The following is a 24,156-nucleotide window of genomic DNA, read 5'->3' as shown; positions in this document are numbered from 1 at the left end:
CTGGTCTACGGACATTTTATATCATTGTCCATTGTACCGCAATACAATGACCAGACCCCGCTTTGAGGCCCTCCAAAAATTTCTGCACGTCAGTGACAACTCCCCATGCCCCCCCCAGGATGACCCCAATTCCGACAGACTTTTTAAAATTAGGCCCCTCCTAAACTTTTTTTCCCAAAAGTTTTTCTGAAATCTACACCCCCGACAAAGAGATTTCAGTTGATGAATCCCTGGTGCACTTTAAGGGTAGGCTGAAGTTTCGCCAATATTTGCCCAATAAGCGCGCCAGGTACGGGATCAAGATCTACAAGCTGTGTGAGTCTGAGACCGGATACACATATGCTTTCCGGATCTATGAGGGGAAGGACAGGACAATACAGCCCCCAAATTGTCCCCCCGTCCTGTCCACAACAGGGAAGGTAGTGTGGGACCTCCTACACCCACTGTTAGATCAGGGGTACAACTTGTACTTAGACAACTGGTACACAAGTGTACCCCTGTTCAAATGTCTAAAAGACAAAAAAACAGTGGCATGTGGGACGGTCCGAAAAAACCAGTGGCACCTTCCCAAGACCCTCATCAACCAATCCCTTCAAATTGGAGAAAGCAGGGCATTGCTGCAGGATGGGATCCTGTGTTTGAAATACCGGGATAAAAAAGATGTATGCATGCTGACATCTATGCATGATGCCAGGTGCACCCCTGTCCCCACACGTGGATTCACAACCTCCACAATGAAGCCTGTGTGCATTCAGGCATATAATAAATTCATGGGGGGTGTTGACCTGAATGACCAGGTGTTAAAACCGTACAGTGGCATGCGGAAAAGCAAAATTTGGTACAAAAAATTGTCTGTGTACCTTGTACAGATGGCACTGTACAATTTATTTCTAATTTTCCGGAAAGCTGGCCACCCGGGTACCTACTTGGAGTACCAAGAAAAAATTATTACATTTCTGCTGCTTCAAGTAGTTCTTGCCGTATCGTTCCTGGGCAGCACTTTCCAAGTGAAGTGCCTGCAACTCCAAAAAAACGGCGGGCACAAAAAAGGTGCCGTGTCTGTGCAAAATCCACTAGGTGCTCATTTGCTTCTGAGGCCGGTGCTTCAGTCTGTTAGCACACTAGGGCCACATGTGGGATATTTCTAAAAACTGCAGAATATGGGCAATAAATATTGAGATGCGTTTCTCTGGTAAAACCTTCTGTTTTACAGAAAAAAATGTATTACAAATGAATTTCAGCCCAAAAAAATGAAATTCTAAAATTTCACCTCTACATTGATTTAATTCCTGTGAAACGCCTAAAGGGTTAAGAGACTTTGAGAATGCTGTTTTGAATACTTTGAGGGGTACAGTTTTTAAAATGGGGGGATTTATGGTGACTTTCTAATATATAAGGCCCTCAAAGCCACTTCAGAACTGAACTGGTCCCTGAAAAAATAGCCTTTTGTAATTTTCTTGAAAATGTGAGAAATTGCTGCTAAAGTTCTAATCGTTGTAACGTCCTAAAAAATTAAAAGTATGTTCAAAAAATGATGCAAACATAAAGTAGACATATGGGTGATGTTAACTAGTAACTATTTTGTGTGGTATTACTGTCTGTTTTACAAGCAGATACACTTAAATTTAAAAAATGCTATTTTTTGCAAATTTTCTCCGAATTTTGGTGTTTTTCACAAATAAATATTAAATGTGTCGACCAAATTTTTTCACTATCATAAAGTACAATATGTCACGAGAAAACAATCTCAGAATCTCTTGGATAGGTAAAAGCATTCCCGAGTTATTACCACATAAAGTGACACATGTCAGATTTGAAAAAATGGGCCGTGCCACAAGGCCAAAACATGCTGCGTCCTAAAGGGGTTAAAAGAAGTAGTATAAACTACAGTGTGTATAAAGAATGATAAAGTAATATCCCAGAACAGGATTATATACGAGGGGGAAAGAATTCTCCCATAAAAAGGTTATAATAACGAGTGTGGGAAAAAAAGTGCACTGATATTGAAACCATATAGTGAGAATATATAGAAAATCTGATTTAAATAATAATATATACTTCCTATCGAAAAGGGACGGAGAAGCCCACAGACTCTAGTAAAAAGTAATAACAGAATTACTGACAAAACTAGCAGAAGGATATCAATACAAATAATTGATCCATATGGGTACATAGTATAGGTGAATCCACAGATAACGCATGCATCCACTCCGTCCGTTCTCCAAGGAGGGTCCAGCTCAAGGTATCAGGATCATATCAAAAAGTTGTCAGTAAGGATAATACATCAAGTACCCGATAATGTGATAAAAGACACAAGATTAAAATACAGATTAAAAGCATATGGTGATAGGGATTTTAGAGAAACGGGGCGAAATTTAGTTGTTCTAATTAAGGCCACCAGGCATCATGGATCCCAATTTAACGATCCACATACATTCTTTTTGGGCCAAAACCTTCCTCAAGTTACCCCCTCTGATGCTACAATGTATACGGTAAATTCCACGGATCATAAGGGAGTTTGGATTACAGTTATGGTGTTGTTTAACCCCTTAATGACCAGCCTATTTTGGACCTTAATGACCAAGCTATTTTTTACGTTTTTCAATCGTCGCATTCCAAGAGCTATAACCTTTTTATTTTTGCGTCGACATAGCTGTATAAGGTCTTGTTTTTTGCGGGACAAGTTGTATTTTTTAATAGCACCATTTTTAGGTACATATTATTTATTGATTAACTTTTATTAACTTTTTTTTGGGGGGGAATAGAAAAAAATCAAATTTCGCCACTCTTTTTTGCATCCTAAATCGACGCCGTTTACCGTGTGGTATAAATAACACTAACTTTATTCAGCGGGTTGTTACGATTGCAACGATACCAAATTTGTATAGTTTTTGTATGTTTTACTACTTTTACACAGTAAAAACACTTTTTTTTTCAAAATTATTTGTTTTTTTTGTCTCCATATTTGAAGAGCCGTAACGTTTTTATTTTTTCGCCGATGCGGTTGTATGAGGGGTTTTTTTTTTTTGCGGGACGACTTGTAGTTTTTATTGGTACCATTTTGGAGTAGATGCGACTTTTTGATCACTTTTTATCACATTTTTTTAAAGTCAGTATTCACAGCAATTTTTCCATAGTTTTTTATAATTTTTTTTACGGCGTTCACCGTGCGGGTTAAATAATGTAATAGATTTATAGTCTGGGTCGTTACGGACGCGGCGATAACAAATATGTGTAACTTTTTAACTTTTATTTTGTTTTTTTAATAGTAAAGCATTTTGTAAGGGGAAAAGCTGGGTTTTTCATTTTTTTTCACATTTTTTTTAAAATTAACTTTATTAAACTTTTTTTTCACTTTTTTACTAGTCCCATTAGGGGACTATAATATGCGATTCTGCGATCTCTATTATAATACACTGCAATACTATTGTATTGCAGTATATTACTGCCTGTCCGTTTAACACGGACAGGCATCTGCTAGGTCATGCCTGCGGCATGATCTAGCAGGCATTCACTCCAGGCAGACCTGGGGGCCTTTATTAGGCCCCCGGCTGCCATTAGAGACAGACACTCGGCGATCGTATCGCCGGGTGTCGGTGGGAGAGAGAGGGAGCTCCCTCCCTCTCTCCAAAACCACTCAGATGCGGTGCTCGCTATTGAGCACCGCATCTGAGGGGTTAAACGTGTGAGATCGATACTAATATCGATCTCACACGGCAGAGCAGGGACGCTCCCAGCCCTCAGCTGCCTCTAGCAGCTGAGAGCAGGGAGATTTGACAGCTCCCTGCTCTGTTTACTTATTCCGATGCCGCGACGTAAAAAGTCTATGGCATCGGAATAAGGCCCGTTAGTGACCGACGTAGAAACACGATGGGCCGGTCACTAACGGGTTAAAGTGTCTAGGCAGTGTTTTGAGTTGTCTATAATCACTAATCGCTTTTGCTCCAGAGATATCGCGTACATGTTCTCTAGTACGTATCCTCAACTGCCTGCATGTCAGACCAACATATATTTTAGGGCACCCACAGAGTGCATAATACACTACATGTGTGGTGCTGCAGGAGATATAATCTCTGATTTTAACCCTTTCACGACGCAGTCCTTTTTCAGCTTTTCATTTTCGTTTTTCCCTCCCCACCTTCCAAAGGCCATAACGCCTTTATTTTTCCGTCGATATTGTACTATGAGGGCTTGATTTTTGCGGGACAAGTTGTAGTTTTTCGTAGCACCATTTATTTTGCCGTATAATGTACTAGGAAAGAGGAAAAAAAATATTTGTGGGGTAGAAAATGAAAACAGCGATTCCGCCATAGTTTTTTGCGCGCCATTTTTACGGAATTCACTGTACAATTAAAACAACATGTTAATTTTATTCTATGGGTCAATACGATTACGCCGATACCAAATATGTGTAGTTTTTTCTATGTTTTACTACTTTTACAAGTAAATTTATTTTGTTTCGCCAAATTCCGAGAGCCGTAACTTCTTTAGTTTCCATCTATTAAGTTGTATAAGTGCTTATTTTTTTGCGAGATAAGCTGTCGTTTTTAATAATACCATTTAGGTGTAAATGTGACGGTTTGATCACTTTTTTTATTTCATTTTTTGTGGGAGATGAGGTGACCAAAAAATAGAGATTCTGGCGTTTACAGTTTTTTTTTTTTACGGCGTTCACCGCGCGGGTTAAATAATGATATATTGTGATAGTTCAGACTTTTACGGACGCGGCGATACCAATTATGTTTATTTATTTAATTTTTTACTATGCTCTAGGGGGAAAAGTTTTTTTTTTTTTAACTTTTAATTTTTTTAATTTTTTTTTTTACACAAAAAAAACAACTTTATTTAACTCATTTTTACATTTTTTTTTTATTAGTCCCCCTAGGGGACTTCAACCAGCGATCGTTAGATCGCTTGCACGATATACTGCAATACTAATGTATTGCAGTATATCGTGATTCTGACAGTCTCCTATGAAGCCCTGCCGGAGGCAGAGCTTCATAGGAGTACCAAGATGGCGGACCTGGGGGACTTCGTCAGACCCCCAGGCAGCCGTGTGAACCAACGGCTCCCCCAGTTCTCGCCGCGGGGGTGCCGTTGAGACGTTACAGGGGGTCGCCCCCCTGTTTTTAGTAATTTAAATGCCGCGATCTCTATTGAACGCAGCATTTAACGGGTTAAACAAGCGGGATCCCGCTCGTAACCCAGAAGTGTCAGCTGTAACACACAGCCGACGCACTCGCTCTATGGAGCGGACTCAGCCCGTGAGCCCGCTCCATATTCCCCCACCCGGCGTGCGCCATATATATATATACACGTCGGATGTCGGGAAGGGGTTAAAGGTTCATGTTCCATCTGCTGTTGTAAAATCATTGGCTCTACTGATATTGGAACATGCACGTACCACACGGATAACATCCAACTTTAGGTTCGCGTGAGCACATAATGGGTTAGCCACATAATGGCTTTTTGTCAAGAGATCTTTTATGTTTTTACTCCTTTTGGCCGTCATCATGGGTCTTGGGGGCAGACATTGCGCTAAGGTAGGTTCTGATCTTAGAATCGACCAATGCTGCCCAAGAATTGACCTCATTCTGTCCCATTGGTTGTTGTATGTTGTAATAAACCGAACATTGTTATCTGCAGATCGATGTACTTTAGATTGTAAAAGGTCAGAGCGTGGTGTTCTCCTTGCCCTGTTATAGCCTGATTTAATGAGGCGTGTGCTGTATCCTCTATCCATAAATCTGGATTTCAGTTCATCTGACTGTTGTTCAAACAGTCTATCAGTGGAGCAGATCCGCTTCATCCTAAGGAACTGCCCCACCAGGATGGCTTTGACAGTAGGACGTGTATGGAAAGATGTTACATGCAGCAGGGAATTTACTGACATCAGTCTGAAGAAATCCATTACAATCAGCAAAAAGTTCAGCGGCCCGGGCGCCATCCCCAAGAAAAACCTGCCTCTCCCAAAAGACAGAGAAACAGGTTTGCATAGGATGGCGCGCAGGCCGCCCCCATGGCAGTGCCCATGGTCTGAAGGTAGAAATGGTCTCTAAACACAAAGAAGTTGTGAGTCAGAATGTATTGGAGCAATTCCAAAATAAGATCACACATTTCACCGTCCCGGTTGCTGGTCCCCAGGAAGAAGCGGACCGCCTCTATTCCATCGCAGTGTCGTATACAAGTGTACAGAGACTCTACGTCTGCCGTGACCAGTTGCATGTCTGGCTCAATTTGAATGCCATCCAACCTACCCAGGACTTCCGTCGTGTCTTTAACGTATGAGGGTAACTCAGCGACCAAAGGTTTTAAATAAAAATCAACAAATTTACAAATAGGGTCACAGAGACCACCCATACCTGACACGATCGGACGTCCTGGGTGGTCCACAAGACTCTTATGCACCTTAGGCAGAAGGTAGAGCGTAGGGATCTTAGGCTTTTCAATTAGGAGTCCCTCATGTATTTTCTTTGGGATAAGCTCCTTATCCAAGGCTCTGTCAAGAATTTTAGTCAGTTCTAAGGAAAAAGCAGACAAAGGGCTGTGTGTTCGTTTGACATAGGTCTGTTTGTCACGCAATTGTCTTAGGGCTTCTTTTTCATATTTGGCCGTTGGCCAAACTACGATGTTCCCCCCCTTGTCTGCTGGTTTGATTACGACATCATCCAGCAGTTGCAAATCACTCAGCGCCTTCCTCTGACTGACAGTCAAATTATCACCACCTCTCGTAATGTACCGTTGTTTGAACTCATCCATGACAAGTCTGGTGAAGGTTTCTACTTGGGGGCACAGAGACAAGGGGGGAAACCTCGTGGATATGGGCAAGACAGATGTATGAAAAGAACCCGTTACCTCTGCTGTCTCATCACGCAAAAGTTTCTCAAGAGCCTGTAGGGCCTCTCTTTCCATCTCACTGGTAACAGTCAAAGTATCAGTGCTTCTACTATGTAGTTTTTTTAAAACCAGTTTGCGTGAAAATAGGTGGAGATCCTTTAACGCTGTAAAAAAATCAAAGGAGTTGGTGGGTGAGAAAGTCAGCCCCTTGCTAAGGACCTCACATTGGGCATGAGAGGATAGGTTGATTACCTCTAACTTATTAGTTGGGTTCTTATCCTGCTGATAGTTACGTATGTTCTTGTGCTTTGCATTTCTATCATAGTGCCGTCTTGAGCCAGAAGGTCCCTGATTAGTCCCAGTGGTATTGTTGGTGGTGTTATCCCTAACTCTACTCATGTCATCACCCGAGGTTCGGGATGAGATTGACGAGGATCTCGACTGGGAAACAGATCTTGATCTGGAACGACCACGCCTCATACGCCACCTATACACTTTATTTGATTGGTAGTCTTGTAAATCCCTTTGAAATTTCCCTGATTTTGTCGCATAGATATTTTTCTCCCACTTAGGATATTCCTTGTCTAGATCCTCTTGTATTTTACTGAGGATCTCATTCGAAAAATATTTTTTAAGGGCAGCTTGTATATCTTCTATCTCTTTTTCCAGTTCATTCAAAGTGTTAGAGTTTGACTGAACCAAAAGGTCCATAAAGCCCTTAGAGCATGTATCTGCCAGGCTCTCCCACTTCCGTTTGAACTCATTTTCTATGTCAAAAGAGGGGAACACTTGAACCCTCAGTCCTCTGGGAACAAGGCCACTAGAAATGTATTTAGTGAGAAAAGCCCATATGGTACCCATATGGTGCGGATGTCAGCTGTGTATCACAGCTGACACCCGGGACTAACAGCCAGGAATAGCGATCGTGCTGTTCCTGCCCGTTTAACCCCCTCAAATGCTGCGGTCAATCGCGACCGCAGCATCTGAGGCAATGAAAAGAGGGGGGCGGCCCCTTCCAACAGCTCGTCGCCCACCCCAGCAACGTGATCGGGGATGGCGATGGTTGTCATGGTAGCCGAGGGGCCTAATGAAGGCCCCCAGGTCTGCCTTCGATCTGCCTCTCTGTTTAGCCCTGCCTGTGGCAGGGCTTAACAGAAGCCTGTAAAAATGACTATATACAGCAATACATTATTATGGCAGTGTATTGTACCAGCGATCTAACAATCGCTGGTTCAAGTCCCCTAGGGGGACTAATAGAATGTGTAGAAAAAAAAAAAAATGAAAAAAAGTTTCCCATTTTTTCTCTAAAGTAATATAAAAACTAAAAAAGTAAACAAAATTGGTATCGCTGCGTCCGTACAAGTCTGAACTATTACAATATAGCATTATTTAATGCGCACGGTGAATGCTGTAAAAATATAAAACCTTTGAAACGCAAAAATTTTTAGGGTGAAATTTAGCTCTTACAATTTTTTTTCCCGAAAAAGTGATCAACCAAAAAATGGCACCGATATCTCATACAGCTCGTCCCACAAAAATAAAGCTCAATCCACAGAAAAATAAAGTTACGGCTGTCAAAATTGTTTTTTTAAAGAAGTAAAATATAAAAAAATCTATTTGGTGTCGCCATAATCTCATTGAGCCACAGAATAAAGTTAAGTTGTCATTTTTACTGCATGGTGTATTTTTTTTAGCTTTCCAGTACATTGTACTTTAAATTGTACCAACAGAAACTACAACTCCTCCCGCAAAAAAAAAGCCCTCACACCACTTTTATGATGGAAAAATAAAGTAGCTATGGCTCTTGGAAGGCGGCGAGTGATAAATGAAAATAAAAAATAAAAAAGTCTCAGACCTTAAGGGGTTAAAGCAGGAAATAATGGGTATTATTTAAGACACTATGGGTATATAATGTTTTCTTCAAATTCTTACTACCTTTCCACATGAAATAGAGGAGACGTGGTAAAAGGTTATTTTGTTAGAAATATGCCACATTAATAAATTTGTGCGGCGTACAGAAGAGAAGTGAAGCGTCTGTGCCATTGTGATGTCATTGTGGGCAGAATTCTGTTCTAATATAAAACCAGTCAAAGAGGAAAAAAATAAACTGTACTGGAGTGACTGGCAATATTTTCCAATAAAATGGAGTTAAATGTATCCAACTGTGGCAAACTGGAGTCTGTTCACTAGATAGAACACCTGCAGGGCTATCATGACCAGCTTTTTTTTTTTCTCCAGTGGCTGGTTGTACAACGTCTCTTTAACGCCATCAATCCCTATATGAGGGACAAAAGTGCCAAGTGACGCGTTACACCATAACAGGCTCCTGCTTGCCAGAGTAGAATCCGCTATGTGCACAAAACAACCAATCGGTTAAAGTATATATAGAGGGGCAGTGTCCAAAACCATCTATAGGAACAGTAAAGGATCACTAATCCCCAAAATGATGTCAGTATTTCCAGAAGAATTGCTGGGTGTACAACCATTAAAAACCCGAAAAGAAAACCTGCTACAAAGCCCATGGTGTATTGATAAGTAACCGCTCGATTATTAGAGATTCTACAAAGACAAAAACATTTTTATGCCCGTATTACCGTACAGAAATAGGAATGTAACAGCTGAATGTGGCAGGACATAGTCATAAGAAAAAGGAAATACATCTTCAATTTATTCTTGTAATCATTGGTAAAATGCGCGACTTCCACTAATTCAGGGATGGCATCGGCCACAAATGTTGTGTAAAATTAGTTTTACAGTCTGAAATAAATACACTTTACTAACTCCCCCCTTTACTACCCTCCCTCCCCTGGGAAGTTCAGAAACGAAACAAAAAATATGAATAAATGAAATTGACTCCTTAAAAAGAATCCCCCCCCATCCCACCCTTTTTGGTTTTCCCTAAATGATCTATAAAATTAATAATTAGAATTTAGTGTGATGGGTCTCAAAACAGGGGAAGTTGCACAGGCCTGGATTTGAAGGGCACATGGGGCAGTAAAACCGGGTATCCCTCCTTCCATGTTTACTGCAAACCCGGCATCTCTTTTGGGGGTAGTTGTTCTCAGTGGCACGGACGGGGTGAAGGAAGTGGTGCTCAGTGAGCCTTTTGACATCCTCTGACTCGAAGGATTCTCCAGGTGCGGGGGAGTCAAACAGGGGCTGCTCAATAATTTTTTCCTGGTACTGCAGGAAACTGAGTGTTCCTTGTGTCTTGTATAGCACATAGCTGTTATATGTAGCCATCTGGATGAGGTAGATCACTATCTTTTTATACTAAGCCCTAGTTTTACGTTTGACTAGGTAAGTTTGTAGGACCTGGTCAGATAAATCGACTCCCCCACCCTTAATTATAGTCGACTATATAGCCCGGTTTCTTTTAATCCGTGGTAGCTCCCCTTTCTCTTACTGTCACTGTGGTGTCCACGTGTATGGTGGTGAGCACCTCCTTTTTGTCACTCCACTTGACAGCAAGCAACTGATCACTTGCAAATGAGAGTGACGCACCCCTCTCTAAATGCCTGGACGCCATCTGTTGAGGGAAGCCGGTTTTATTTTTATGTATCGTCCCGCAGGCCCCTGTACTTGCAGAATGGAGGGACTTATACAGGGGGACACTAGTGTAATAATTGTCTGTGTACACATGGTACCCTTTCTGTAGGAATGGCACCATGAGTTCCCAGACGATTTTCCCACTATTGCCAACATCCTCTGCGCAGCCTGGGGGATTAAGGTGTGACAGTCCCTGCCCTCATAAATGAAAAAGCCACAGGTGTAGACCATTATGCTCTCGCACGCCATATCGGGCTCTTTTGGAGGAGATGTATTGGTGAAAGTATAGACGGCCCTTGAAGCTCATAAGACTCTTCTACTTTTAGTTTTTGGCCTGGGGTATATAACTTTAAAAATGACTCCAATAGGAGGGAGATGAGGGGTCTCAATTTCTTGAGGCGATCATAGCCTGGGTCTCTTCTTGGGGGAATTTGAGAATTATCCGAGAAGTGCATGAAACGCATTATTGTTTCATAGCGTGTTCGGGCCATGACAGCTGCAAAAACAGGGGTGCTGTGGATAGCGCTGGCAGTCCAGTAGGATCGGATGGAAGTTTTTTTTTTTTTACTAACCCCATATTTAGGGTAATTGCCACATTTTTCTTTATCTCCGAGATCGTTATGGAGATCCATCCTCTGGCATAGGATTTTCGGTCACCACCTGCCTTCCATATATATATTTTTATGCTGGACAACTCGTTCCGATACCTGATCACCTATGAACAAATTAAAAAAATTATAGTGAGTCAAATTTGCGCCATCCGTTTTGATGCCTGGAGTGGCTATAAACGGCGAAATTTGGTGGGAGAACGAAAATGCAGGATCCCACATTGCGGGAGGGACTGCATTACTAGGCCCTGCTCCTGGCCCAGCTGTGTTCACCACCATAGGGCTGGGGGGCCCAATAGCAGAAAGAGAACTTGTGTTGCTTTCTGAACTAAGTTCTGTGGCGCTATTTTATTCCAATGCAATGCTGTAAAATGGCAATTGCATCGGAATAAAGCCCATTCGTGGCCACCCTGAAAACACGAAGGCTTTATTCACACGAATGTGTCAGTTTTGCGCGTGCAAAAAACGCTGCGTTTTGCACGGGCAAAACTTCCGTGTGGCATGAGTATTTGGTGCGTGCCTGCGTGATTTCCGCATGATTTTCACGCACGTATCACGGACGTAATACACGTTAGTGTGAATAAGGCCTTATGGGTGGTCACTAACGGGTTAACCCTTTCCCGCTGTAGCCATTTTTGGGATTTTCACTTTGGTTTTTTTCCTCCCCACCTTCCAAAAGCCGTAACGTTCTTATTTTTCCATCAACATTGCCGTATGGGGCTTTTTTTTTTGCGGGACGCGTTGTAGATTTTTACTGCATCATTTATTGTACCGTATAATGTAGTGGAACACTGGGGGAAAAAAATTTATGGGGTGGAATAGGAAAAAACAGCGATTTCACAATACTTTGGTGGGGGTTTTGTTTTTACGGTGTTCACCGTGTGGTAAAAACGACAAATTTAACTTTATTCTGTGGGTCAATACGACTACGGTGATACCAAATTTTTTTTTTTTTTATGTTTTACTACCTTTACAAGGAAAAATCTGATTGTTGAAAAAAAATATTTTCGTTTTGTCGCCAAATTCTTCGAGCCATAATTTTTTTCTTATTTTTCCGTCGAGTGCTCTGAGGGCTTATTTTTCGGTGGGCGAACTGTATTTTCTATTGTGGGTACGTACATGAGACTTTTTGATCTCTTTATTCCATTTTTTTGTGGGAGATGAAGTGACCAAAAAAACTGCGATTCTGACGGTTTTTATTTGTTATGGCGTTCACCGTGTGGACTAAATAATTATATATTTTAATTGTTCAGACTTTTATGGATGCGTCTATTCCAGTTATGTTCATTTTTAAGAATTTTTACATAGTGCTTGAGGGGAAATAGGAAAAGGGTGTTTTTTTAACTTCCACATAGTTTTTTTTTCCCCATTTATTTAACCCCTTCACGACATTTGCCGTATGGATAAGTCATGGAAAGCTAGTGCTTCCTACATTTTGCCGTATCCATATGACAAATGGTGGACACCAGTTGCAACATCGCCGGATGTCAGCCGTGTATTACAGCCGCTGCATTTAAGTTGTTTGCAACTCATCGGAACCCCAGCAATGACATTTCCGGGGTTCCGGTGGCTGCAATGGCAACCGGAGGCCTAATACTGGCCTCCCAATATGCCTAGCGAGGATGCCGTTCAGGACCCGCCCGACATCCACCTGTAACGGCAGGAACCGGAGGTAGCTCCGATTCCTGCCATTAATCCCTTAGATGAAGCGATCTCAAGCATCTTAGAGGTTGCTAGCAGATCGGCAGCCCTGCCATGCAATAAGGGCTGTAGACTGCTGCTATGGCAAGAGAAGACCTACCAATGACCTCCTGCTCTGCAATTATGGAAGCCGATTAGGCCCCGCCGGGAGGTGAAGCCTAATCGGCTTGTTAGTGAATGACAGATTTTTTTTTCTAATACATTGCACTACCTATGTAGTGCAATGTATTAGATCTGTCAGACAGTTGGGCCTTCAAGTCCCCTAGTGGGACTTGAAAAAAAAGTGTAAATAAAAAAAGTTTTAAAACATAAAATAAGTTTCAAGTCATAAAATAAAACACAATTGCCCTTTTTCCCTTATCAAGTCCTTTATTATTGAAGAAAATAAATAAACCATACATATTTGATATCGCCGCGTCCTTAACAGCCTGAACTATAAAAATATTTGTTTTTTTTTCCACGCGGTGAATGGCGTAAAAAACCCGTAAAAAACGATACCAGAATTTCTGTTCTTTGGTCACTTTGCCCTACAAATATTGGAATAAAAAGTGATCAAAAAGTCGCATGTATCCAAAAATGAAACTATAGCTCATCTCGCAACTAACAAGCCCTCATACAGCTCAGTCGTCGAAAAAATTAAAACGTTATGGTTCTCAAGACGTGGTGACAGAAAAAATACATTCTTTTTACAAAAGTAATTTTATTGTGCAAAAAGTTGTAAAACATAAAACAGTGCTATAAATTGGGTATCGCCGGAATCCTACTGACCCGCAGAGCCGCAGAGTAAAGTTAACATGTAGTTTATAACGCATGGTGAACGCTGTATAAAAAAACTTAAAAAATTATGCCAGAATTGCCGTTTTTTGGTCACTTTGCCTCCCAAAAAAATAGGATAAAAAGTGATCAAAAAGTCGCATGTACCCCAGAATGTTACCAATAATAACTACAGCTCGTCCTGCAAAAAAACAGCCCTCATACCACTACGTCTATGAAAAAATAAAATGAGTTAAGGCTTCCGTAAGTCAGGAAATAAAAAATATGCACTTGTGCCAAGAGGCGAAATTATCAAGGCCCTAAAATTAGGGAATCAGGAAGGGGAGGACTCAAACATATCTGCTGGAAGCGAGGGTGCCCGTATTATACCAGGACAACGCTTCCCGGCAAAATTCCCCAAACTGCAAAGGTGCGGAGTTTGGACCAAAAGGGGGATAAGGAAGGACATTTATCAGTGCGACACTGGCCTGTGCAGAAAGGATTGCTTCACAGCGTAACGCACATCTATGGATTATTTTACCCCATTATTATACCACCTGACTATGCCCCTGATGTACTCTGCCCAGCTTACATATGCCCCCACATTATAAACGTAAACCCCAGCAATACTCAACAAAACTACTACCAAGCAAAATCCACGTTCCAAATGGCGCTCCCTCCCTTCTGAACCCTACAGCGTGCCCAAACAGCTGTTTACTTCCACCACTATACCCTCTCCCTTTTAAAAAATTTTGGGATGTGTGTCTCCAGTGGTATAAGCTGGGCACGACATATTTGCCACTGAAATGTCAATTCTAGGGAAAAATTTAAATTTTTACATTGCACCATCCACAGCGCAATCATTTATCTAAAAGTCCTGTCGGGTGAAAATGCTCACTACACCCCTTAATAAATGCCTTGAGGGGTGTAGTTTCTAAAATGGGGTCACTTCTCAGGGGTTTCTTTTATTTCACATCAGAGCCTCTGCAACTGTGAACCAATACTTTGTAAATCGCCAAATTAGGCCTCAATTTAGCATGGTACTCTTTAACTCCTGAGCCCTGTCGCTAGTCTAGGCAAAAGATTAGGGCCCCATGTAGGGTGATTATAAAACCGGGAAACACAGCATAATAATTAGAGAACGGTCTTGCTTTGGTGGCACAAGCTGGTTACCACATATTGGCATATCTATGGAAAAAAAATCCATTTTCACTCTGCAACATCGAGTACCATTAATTTCTGCAAATCAACTGTGGGGTTAACAATTTCATGTCAACACTCACTACACCACTAGGTGAATACCTTGAGGGGTGTAGTTTCCAAAAAGGGGTCACTTCTGGTGGGTTTCCACTGTTTTGGTCCCACAGGCGCTTTGCAAATGGGACATAGCTCCCAGAAACCAATCCAGCAAAATCTGCACTCCAAATGCCGCTCCTTCCCTTCTGAGCCCTGCCTTGTGCCCAAACAGCAGTTTATGACCACATGTGGGGTATTTCCGTACTCGGGAGAAATTGCTTTACAAATGTTGGGTGCCTTTTTTCCCTTTCATTTGTTGAGCAAATGAAAATTTTTGAGCTAAAACTACGTCTTATTGAAGAAAAGAGATTTGTTTTTATTTTCACGGCCCAATTCTAATAAATTATACGAAACACCTGTGGGGTCGAAATGCTCACTACACCCCTAAATGGAGTCACTTTTTGGGTGTTTTCATTGTTTTGTCCCCTCAGGGGCTTTGCAAATACGACATGGCTTCCAGAAACCAATCCAGCAAAATCTGCACTCCAAAAGCCAAATGGCGCTCTTTCCCTGCTAAGCCCTGCCGTGTGTCCAAACAGCCATTTATGACCACATGTGGGCTATTGTTTTACTTGGGAGGCATTGCTTTACAAATTTTGCAGTGCTTTTTCCCCTTTAGTCCTTGTGGAAATGAAATAAAATTAGCTAAACCTACATTTTCTTTGAAAAAATATAGATTTTAATTTTTACGGCATACTTCCAATTTCTGCAATAAACCTGTGGGGTCAAAATGCTCACTATACCCCTAGATAATTTCCTTGAGGGGTTTAGTTTCGCAAATGGGGTCACTTTTGGGGGATTTCCACTGTTTTGGCACCGCAAGAGACCTTCAAACCTGACATGGTGCCTAAAATATATTCTAATAAAAAGAAGGCCCAAAAATCCACTAGGTGCTCCTTTGCTTCTGAGGCCTGTGCTTCAGTCCATCAGCACACTAGGACCACATGTGGGGTATTTCCTAAATCTGCAGAACCTGGGCAATAAATAAAGAGTTGCGTTTTTCTGGTAAAACCTTCTGTTACAAAAGTTCTAAGCCTTGTAACGTCCTGAGCCCGTTCCATATTCTACCACCCAACGTGCGCTTTATATATAAACTTCTGAAAATTTACTATTAAGGGCATACTGGTTTGTAATAAAAATGCTGGCTGGAACAATCTGAAGTGTAGTTTGTAATCCAGACAAATCTGGTGGTTAATACTTTTGCAAGTCACTGTATAGTATTTACACAATTTAGGGCCTGTTCATATCACTGTTGCCCTTCCGTTGAGTGGTTCCGTCGGGTTAACCCCTCAAGCAGAAAAGCAAACTGAAAACTAACCCGACAAACCTCAGACTGAACCCCTCGGCGGAAACTAACGCTGATGTGAACACACGCTCAGATTTTTATATATTTGACACACTAACATTCAGTTTTGTTTCTCTTTTATGAAGTACTTTAAATATTTTTTTTAATACTAGGGATGAAATTGACGACCAAGATTTTGCTGCATTATGCGAGGAACTAAAAGTATCTCCCTCTGTACGATTGCGGGCCTGGCACACTTACAAAAATATGTTCTCTTCAGACTGGACTTTGGTAAGTGTCAAATAATTTAGCGTTCACGTATTTTGGTTCTGGATTCATTGTGAGAAACACAAACTTCTTTCCTCACTTTATTTGTATATTTATTTTTTGATAATTTCCAAACAGAGCAGAAAGCTAGACTAAAATAAAGCTCATGTTGCATTTTACGATACATAATATGACACAAAATGCTGTTTATTGTCTGTGTTTTTTTTTTGTCTTTTTAATTTAATTGCACGAAAATCGCATCCAAATTTCGACAAAACCTGCATGTCTGAATACAGCCTCATGTACAATGCTCCATATTACAATGTTCCATAATACGTGCTCATGATTACGTGGGCCCATACTGACTCTGTGTATTACTGGGAGGGACATTCCCATAGAAGAAAATCTGAAACTAGGACATCTTACAAACTGAATAAGAGAGGGTCTGAAAATGAATGAGGCCTGTAACTTTAACTTAAAGGGTCTTCCGATGAGAGAGTTTTATGACAAATCCACAGGATAGGTCATAAATGTCAGATAGATGCGGTTCCCACCCCTTGGACCCGCACCTATCTTTAGAATGGGACCCCGTTCTAGCTTTTTGTGCTCTCGCTGCCTACCGGCTTCTTCCTGGTTATATGGTCCGGAGTTACGAAAACACGCTGAGCTATGCTGTTTCCGTAACTCCCATAGTAGTGAATAGCAATTACGGAAGCAGCGTAGCATGCGAGCTATGCTGTTTCTGTTACTACCATTCAGCTCTATGGGACTTAAGGAAACGACGTAGCTCAGCGAGCTGCGCTGTTTTCGTAACTCCCGACCATATAACCTTTTTCAGGGTCGGAATTCACCTCCTTCAGCCACAACACAGAGCGTCTGAACAGGGTTTAGTGGTCCCCGTTCTGGAGATAGGTGCGGGTCCCGTCGGTGGGACATGCATCTATCTGACATTTATGACATATCCTGTGGATATGTCATAAATGTCTCTCATGGGAAAACCACTTTAAGGTATTCACTAACAAATGTAACAAAAAAAATGTCATTGTCAAAAGTGTCCATAGCCTTTAACCCCTACGTTCTCAGTGACATACTATTCCGTCATGCTGACTGCACCGTTCGCGCTCAGTGACGGAATAGTACGTCACTGGGAAAATGCATCGCCATTTTCCGCCGGCGCATTCATGAGCTGTGGCAGCTGCTGTTTTGGACAGCAGGCTATCACAGCACAATACGCCGGGACCTGTCGCTACGGTCCCGCCTCCTCGATCGCCGCTATTTGTCAGTAGGTGACTAACTGTCCAATAGCGGTGATCGGTCTCTTTTTTTTTTTTTTCTTTATCAAAGATTTTTCTTTTGAAAATATACAAAACATAACAGCATACAAATAGGACCACCAAACCGGACGTCCCCCCGGGCAGGCCTCAGAGACAACAGACTGTGACAAGATTGTACCCTCAGGTGTAAGAGTCTTAGCCAAGAAACCACCGTCCTGTCTCTCCCAACAGAGGAATGTGTCCACACCCACCGCCGGAGGGAAGGAAGGATCATCAAAAAGAGGAGTTAGAGGACCTGGACGGTGAACAATGTCCATCGTAGCAATGATCCGCTCCCAGACTACAAGAAACTGACGTGTGAGGGAAGGCAGAGAAGATGAAGGTCGCTGAAGAGCAGACAACCAAGGCAGAGACGACAGTGCTAGGGGAGACATAGCCTTCTCAATGCGCACCCATTGCTTACCCGCACCTAAGTGGAACCAGTCTACGAATCGCATGAGGACCGCAGCTTGGTGGTAGCGTTTAAAATCCGGCAATCCTGCCCCCCCCCTCCACTTTCGGCCAACTAAGGACAGCAAAACGAACACGAGGCTTAGAGGAGCCCCAAACAAATTTAGTTATGGCCCTATGCAATGTTTGGAAGAAGCTCGTTGGAATTATGATAGGGACGGTTTGGAATATGTATAGGAATTTGGGCAGAATGTCAATTTTAACCGCGTTAATGCGCCCAAACCACGATATGCGGTTCCCACCATATGACATTAAATCCTTCAAGGTGCGCTGCAGAATGGGTGTGTAATTCAAAGCGAACAAATCCGACTGTTGTGTGGGAATATGCACCCCCAAATATTTTAGAGATTTAGATTGCCATTTGAACGGGAAAACACGAGCGAGATGGGAGGCTAGAGCAGTATCGAGAGATATATTCAATGCCTCCGATTTAGAATAGTTGACTTTAAAATTACTCAAATGACCAAATCGCTCAAATTCCCCGGTCAAAGATGGCAAGGAAACCATGGGAGTCGTAATGTACACAAGGAGATCATCGGCATACAATGCTAGTTTGTGATGTTTCGTGCCAACACAGACGCCATTAACATTAGGGTTGTTCCGCAGTGCCACGGCCAGGTGTTCCATGACCAAAACATAGAGTAAAGGTGAGAGTGGGCACCCCTGTCTCGTGCCATTAGTAATAGACAAAGAGTCAGATAACAAACCATTAACTCGAACCCGGGCCGTAGGCCCATGATATAATGCCATAATCCTATCCCCCATAGTGGCGCCAAGGCCAACCTGTGTCAGGACACTGCGGAGAAACACCCAATGTACCCTGACAAAAGCTTTTTCAGCATCGACCGAGAGTAAACACATCGGTATCTTTTGGGATTGGCAGTATGATGTTAAAAGGAGGGTCTTGTTAGTGTTGTCCCGCGCTTCCCTACCACGCACAAACCCCACCTGGTCATCTGTGACCAGATCGTGTAAGAAAGGCGAGAGTCGAGAGGCCAGCAACTTCGCAAAAATCTTAACGTCTACATTTATCAATGATATTGGTCGGAAATTTGCGCACGACGTCGGATCCTTGCCCGGTTTTGGTAAAAGGGTAATATGAGCCTCAAGGGACTGAGGTGCAAAGGGACACGAGGAAGACACAGAATTAAAAACTTTCGTCAAGAACGGAGCCAATTGATCCTTAAATGTCTTGTAGAATTTATTATTAAACCCATCGGGTCCCGGACTTTTGCCCAAGGGGGAGTCTCCAATAGCGTGCTCCACTTCCGTTTCCAAAAAATCTTCCTCAAGTACAAAGGCCTCCCCGTCCCCCAATGACGGCAACGCAGTGTCGTGCACATACCGGTCTATTTTATCCCGCAACGCATCCGCCTGCATATCCTGAAAATGGCCTTTAAGATTATATAATGCCGAGTAATACTGTCTGAAGCAATCAGTGATGCCCACCGGATCATGAACCTCACCGCCCGAGGGAGAAGTAATTTTAGGGATATACGACGCCTGGGTGCGAGGATGTAGTATCCGTGCCAGAGACCTGCCACATTTGTCTGCAAATTCGTACGAATGTTTTCGCATCCGGTCCCTGAATCAAGCGTGTGACTGGTCTATCAGAGAACGCAAGGATTCTCTCGCTGTAGTAAGTTCCGCAAATATCTGTGAGGAAAGCACACGCTTATGACGGGATTCAAGGTCCCGTATCTGAGCAAGGAGCCGCGCAATCGCTACCCCTTTTTCCCGCTTCAAACGAGCCCCATGTTGGATCAGGACTCCCCTTACTACACACTTTAGCGCCTCCCACTGTAATGGTAATGGGGTGGTGTCATGTGTATGTACCTCAAAAAAAACGGTTAGCGAGTCCTTAAGGGCTGACACACACACTGAGTCACGCAATAAATTATCGTTAAGTTTCCAAGATTGGAAATTGGGTACCGAACTAGGAAACGTGAGTGTCAGAAATACCGGTGCATGATCCGACCAAACCATAGGGCCCACCTCAGAGGTAGGATGCCAGGTAAGCAAATGGTGGCTAATAAGAAAGGCGTCCAGCCTACTGTACATATTGTGTAGCGGGGAGAAGTAAGTATATTCTCTTACCTGAGGATGCAGAATCCTCCACACGTCAATCAATTGCATGGAATGCATCACAGTTTTCAAGGTTCCCAAGTGGGACTTCGGAACCGCAGACCTGCCCGAGGAGGTGTCAAGCCTGGAATCGAACGTCAGGTTAAAATCACCGCCCACAATCAAAACTCCCTCCATGAACTCCTCCAATTTCCGCAAGTACCCGCAGCACACTCGCGCCTGATCCTGATTGGGGAGGTACACATTAGCCAAGGTGAACAGCTTATTCCGAATGGACAGTTTAAGAAACACCCGACCACCCGGGTCAACCAGGATGTCTACCAGTTTATGAGAGAGTGACTTGTGAATACATATACTAGCGCCCTTGGACTTGGATTCCGGGTTGGCACTGTGGAACCAGACTGGATAATAACGATTTGTAAACTGTGGAGTGTGGCCACCTGAAAATGAGTCTCCTGTAAAAACAGGATATTTACACGCTGTTTGTGCATGTTGTACAATACCTGCGAGCGTTTTTCCGGGACATTAAGCCCTCTAGCATTAAAGGTACAGACTTTCAACTGTGCCATCTCCAACGCACGTAGGTCTAGCAAGTCAAGAAATGTGCTACCACAATGAAGAGAAGGACAAGACAGACAAGGAAGGGAGACACGACAACAAGGACAAACAAGCGGGTGAAACAAGCACCCACTCCTTGATCTAATCAAGGAGAAACAATCCAATATACACCGGATATAACCAGTGAGACCCTAAGTGGAGAAGTGTCAGGACAAGGTCTAGCCCGCACCCCCCAAAGCAGCAATTTTTATATAGCAAATAACGATATAACAGAAGAGAAAGGAAAACCAAGGCACTTAGTGTGATACCCAAAAATAATTAAATAAGAATATACATTGTTAGTAGGGCCCTAGAGAAACCCCAGCAGAGAACACCCCTGAATACATTCATTGTCAGCATAAATGTACACACAGGTTAGCAATAAAGAAAAATAATAAAAATAAACATTCACGATTGTGGCGTATTGACAGCAATCAACAGACAACATTAGCCACCAGGTCTCCAACAGCAATCACCTAAAACATAATGCAGACCCACACAGCAATGACCACATGAAGCTCCGAATATAATTGCCTCAGCTGATGAACACAATAACCATTGTAATTAGGCTCCGACAGCAGGCTGCAATTAGGAGACATTAAAAGGGCATCACATCGGCTCCGCATGACGACCATCATGACGCCTCATAGGAGAAGCAGGAGAACGACCTCGCCTGCGTGATCGTGGACGCGGCGGCGGGATGGGAACATAAGGCCAATCAGGGAGAGAGACTCTAGGCAAACGGAGAGCAGCGCAGAAATCCGGAATATCCCCCGGGTCACGAACACTCAGCAGTTCCCCCGTCCCTGCGAACCTGCAACTGAAAGGGGTGACCCCAGGAATAGGAGATCTCATGTTCTCTCAAGACATCCAGCAAAGGACGTAGCACTCGGCGCTTGTCCAGAGTCATCCTGGACAAATCAGACAGCAGCTGGATCTTGACTCCCTGTAATAAAATCTCGCCTTTATCCCGTGCCTTCCTCATAATCTGCTCCTTAAGAGAAAAGAAATGGACACGGCATAGCACATCTCTAGGCCTATCAGGATCCGGGTTACGCGGGCCTAGAGTCCTGTGAGCTCTATCCATCTCCAGAGGATCAGCAGCAGGGCGCCCGAGTAATGAATTAAACAGAGACTGTAGAGCAGGAATGAGTTGACCCGGAGAGATATCTTCAGGGATGCCCCGAAGCCGAATATTATTACGGCGATTCCGATTCTCATGATCCTCAGCAAGGTTAAATAATGCGTGAATCTGATGAGAGTGTTGATCCAATCGGTTGGCATGAGAAACTTGTTGCTGTGTAATATTGGAAACATCGCTTTCCATCCGCTGTACTTGATCGGACAATTGAGATAAATTGGTAGTAAGAGATTGTATCTCTGATTTATACGTCGTCTCAAGACGGTTTACATAACGTTCCATGTCCTGTTTAGTGGGCAATGCTGATAACTGTCGTCTCAGGCCCTGTAAATCATCCCCTAGGACAGCAGAACCACCTACATGAGAGGAGGGATAAACAGCCATATCTCTGGGAGAGGTAGAAGTCGACATTGCAGGCCCCAGCACATGAGGGGAGGATAAGGGAGAAACCCGGCCGCCATGACAGGCACCACGTGGCGAGCAGTCCCGCGCAGGCAGCGCCATCTCAGCCCCAGAAGAGCACGGCTCAATCCCATCCAGCAGGGAGAGAAACTGCCCCTGAGAGCCCGATATCGAGGGGAAGGTACTAGCGGTACCTGATGCAGCAGCGCCGGCCGCAGATGATAGCCCCTCTGGAAGCGAAGTCCCGGCGCCATCTCGCCTCCCCGCCAGCGGCGCCATCTTAGATGATGTTCCAGCTGCAGCGTCAGTCAGAAATCTCTGGATGGAGCCGGCTGAAGACATCTGCCGTGTACAGTAAGGAGTCCCCGTGGAGGCCTGACCATCAGGGTGATAAAATGATGCTTATTAATGTGCTTATGATCGGGTTAGGGAAGTGCAGGAATGGAGCTCTCAAGCAGCACGTCTGGTCAGCGCCATGTCCAAGCCACACCCCCCCGGTGATCGGTCTCTTCACTTCCTCTTCCTGACGTCACATCCTGCTGCAACCGCCCTGAACGCCTCTGTTGGAGATAGCGAGTCGTTCAGAGCGGTTGTGAGAAGAGAGAGAGAGAAGAGCAAAGTCGGAATAAAGTGCAAAAAAGTAAAAAAAAAAAAAAAACAACTTTTTTCTGCTTCCCACCTCCTCCATCCACCACCCACTCCTGTACCCTACCACCTTGTGTTCCCCCCACGTTTTTGGTCAGTGATCTCCTATCACTGACCACTTCTAAGGCCTCATTCACACGACAGGGTCCGAGTGTTGGCCGGGAAAATCGGCCGTTTTTGGCCGATTTTTCCCGGCCGGTTTGCTTCCGTTCCGGGCCGTGTTGCCATTTTTACCGGCCGATTTGGACCCGATTTGCATCAGTTTTTTTCCCTGTCAGTTTTAAAATCGGATGAATTTCATTTAAATTTGTTGCCACACACAGCCCTTTGTAGATGATGCCACACAGCCCCCTGTAGGCGATGCCACCCTGCCCCCTGCAGACGATGCCACACAGCCCCCTGTAGGCGATGCCACCCTGCCCCCTGTAGGCGATGCCACCCTGCCCCCTGCAGGCGATGCCACCCTGCCCTCTGTAGGCGATGCCACCCTGCCCCCTGTAGGCGATGCCACCCAGCCCCCTGTAGGCGATGCCAACCAGCCCCCTGTAGGCGATGCCACACAGCCCCCTGTAGGCGATGCCACACAGCCCCCTGTAGGCGATGCCACACAGCCCCCTGTAGGCGATGCCACACAGCCCCCTGTAGGCGATGCCACACAGCCCCCTGTAGGCGATGCCACACAGCCCCCTGTAGGCGATGCCACCCAGCCCCCTGTAGGCGATGCCACCCAGCCCTCTGTAGTTGATGCCACCCAGCCCCCTGTAGGCGATGCCACCCAGCCCCCTGTAGGCGATGCCACCCAGCCCCCTGTAGGCGATGCCACCCAGCCCCCTGTAGGCGATGCCATCCATCCCCCCCCCCTTCCAGGAAAAGTCACTGACTTCAATGTCCATATATGGACAGTGTAGTCACTGACTTCTCCTGGAGAGGAATTCCCTGCCACAGGTCGGGGATTCCGCTGCAGAAGTGAGTCACATCGCTGTGTCCATATATGGACAGTGTAGTCACTCACTTCTCCTGTAGCGGAATCCCCGGCCATAGAGTCGGGGATTCCGCTGCAGAAGTGAGTGACATCGCTGTGTCCATATATGGACAGTGTAGTCACGCACTTCTCCTGTAGCGGAATCCCCGGCCATAGAGTCACTATACTCCTAGAAAAATTCCTTGAGGGGTGTAGTTTCCAGAATGGGGTCACTTTTGGGGGGT

The 24,156-nt window shown here is 44.0% G+C and overlaps 1 protein-coding gene across 1 annotated transcript in view; it reads left to right on the top strand.

Annotated features, from left to right (window-relative positions):
• Positions 1-24,156, top strand: part of RB1 (RB transcriptional corepressor 1) — a 292,199-nt gene that overhangs the window by 20,145 nt on the left and 247,898 nt on the right. Inside the window, exon 2 of the mRNA XM_075852244.1 lies at positions 16,203-16,320. Within this exon, the coding sequence (XP_075708359.1) occupies positions 16,203-16,320 (118 nt within the window). The remainder of the gene's footprint in view (positions 1-16,202; positions 16,321-24,156) is intronic.

This window comes from Rhinoderma darwinii, chromosome 2 (assembly GCF_050947455.1).
Source record: "Rhinoderma darwinii isolate aRhiDar2 chromosome 2, aRhiDar2.hap1, whole genome shotgun sequence".
Classification (NCBI taxonomy): domain Eukaryota; kingdom Metazoa; phylum Chordata; class Amphibia; order Anura; family Rhinodermatidae; genus Rhinoderma; species Rhinoderma darwinii.
The sequence above is the reverse complement of the archived record's forward strand: the minus strand, read 5'-3'. Positions and strand labels throughout refer to the sequence as shown.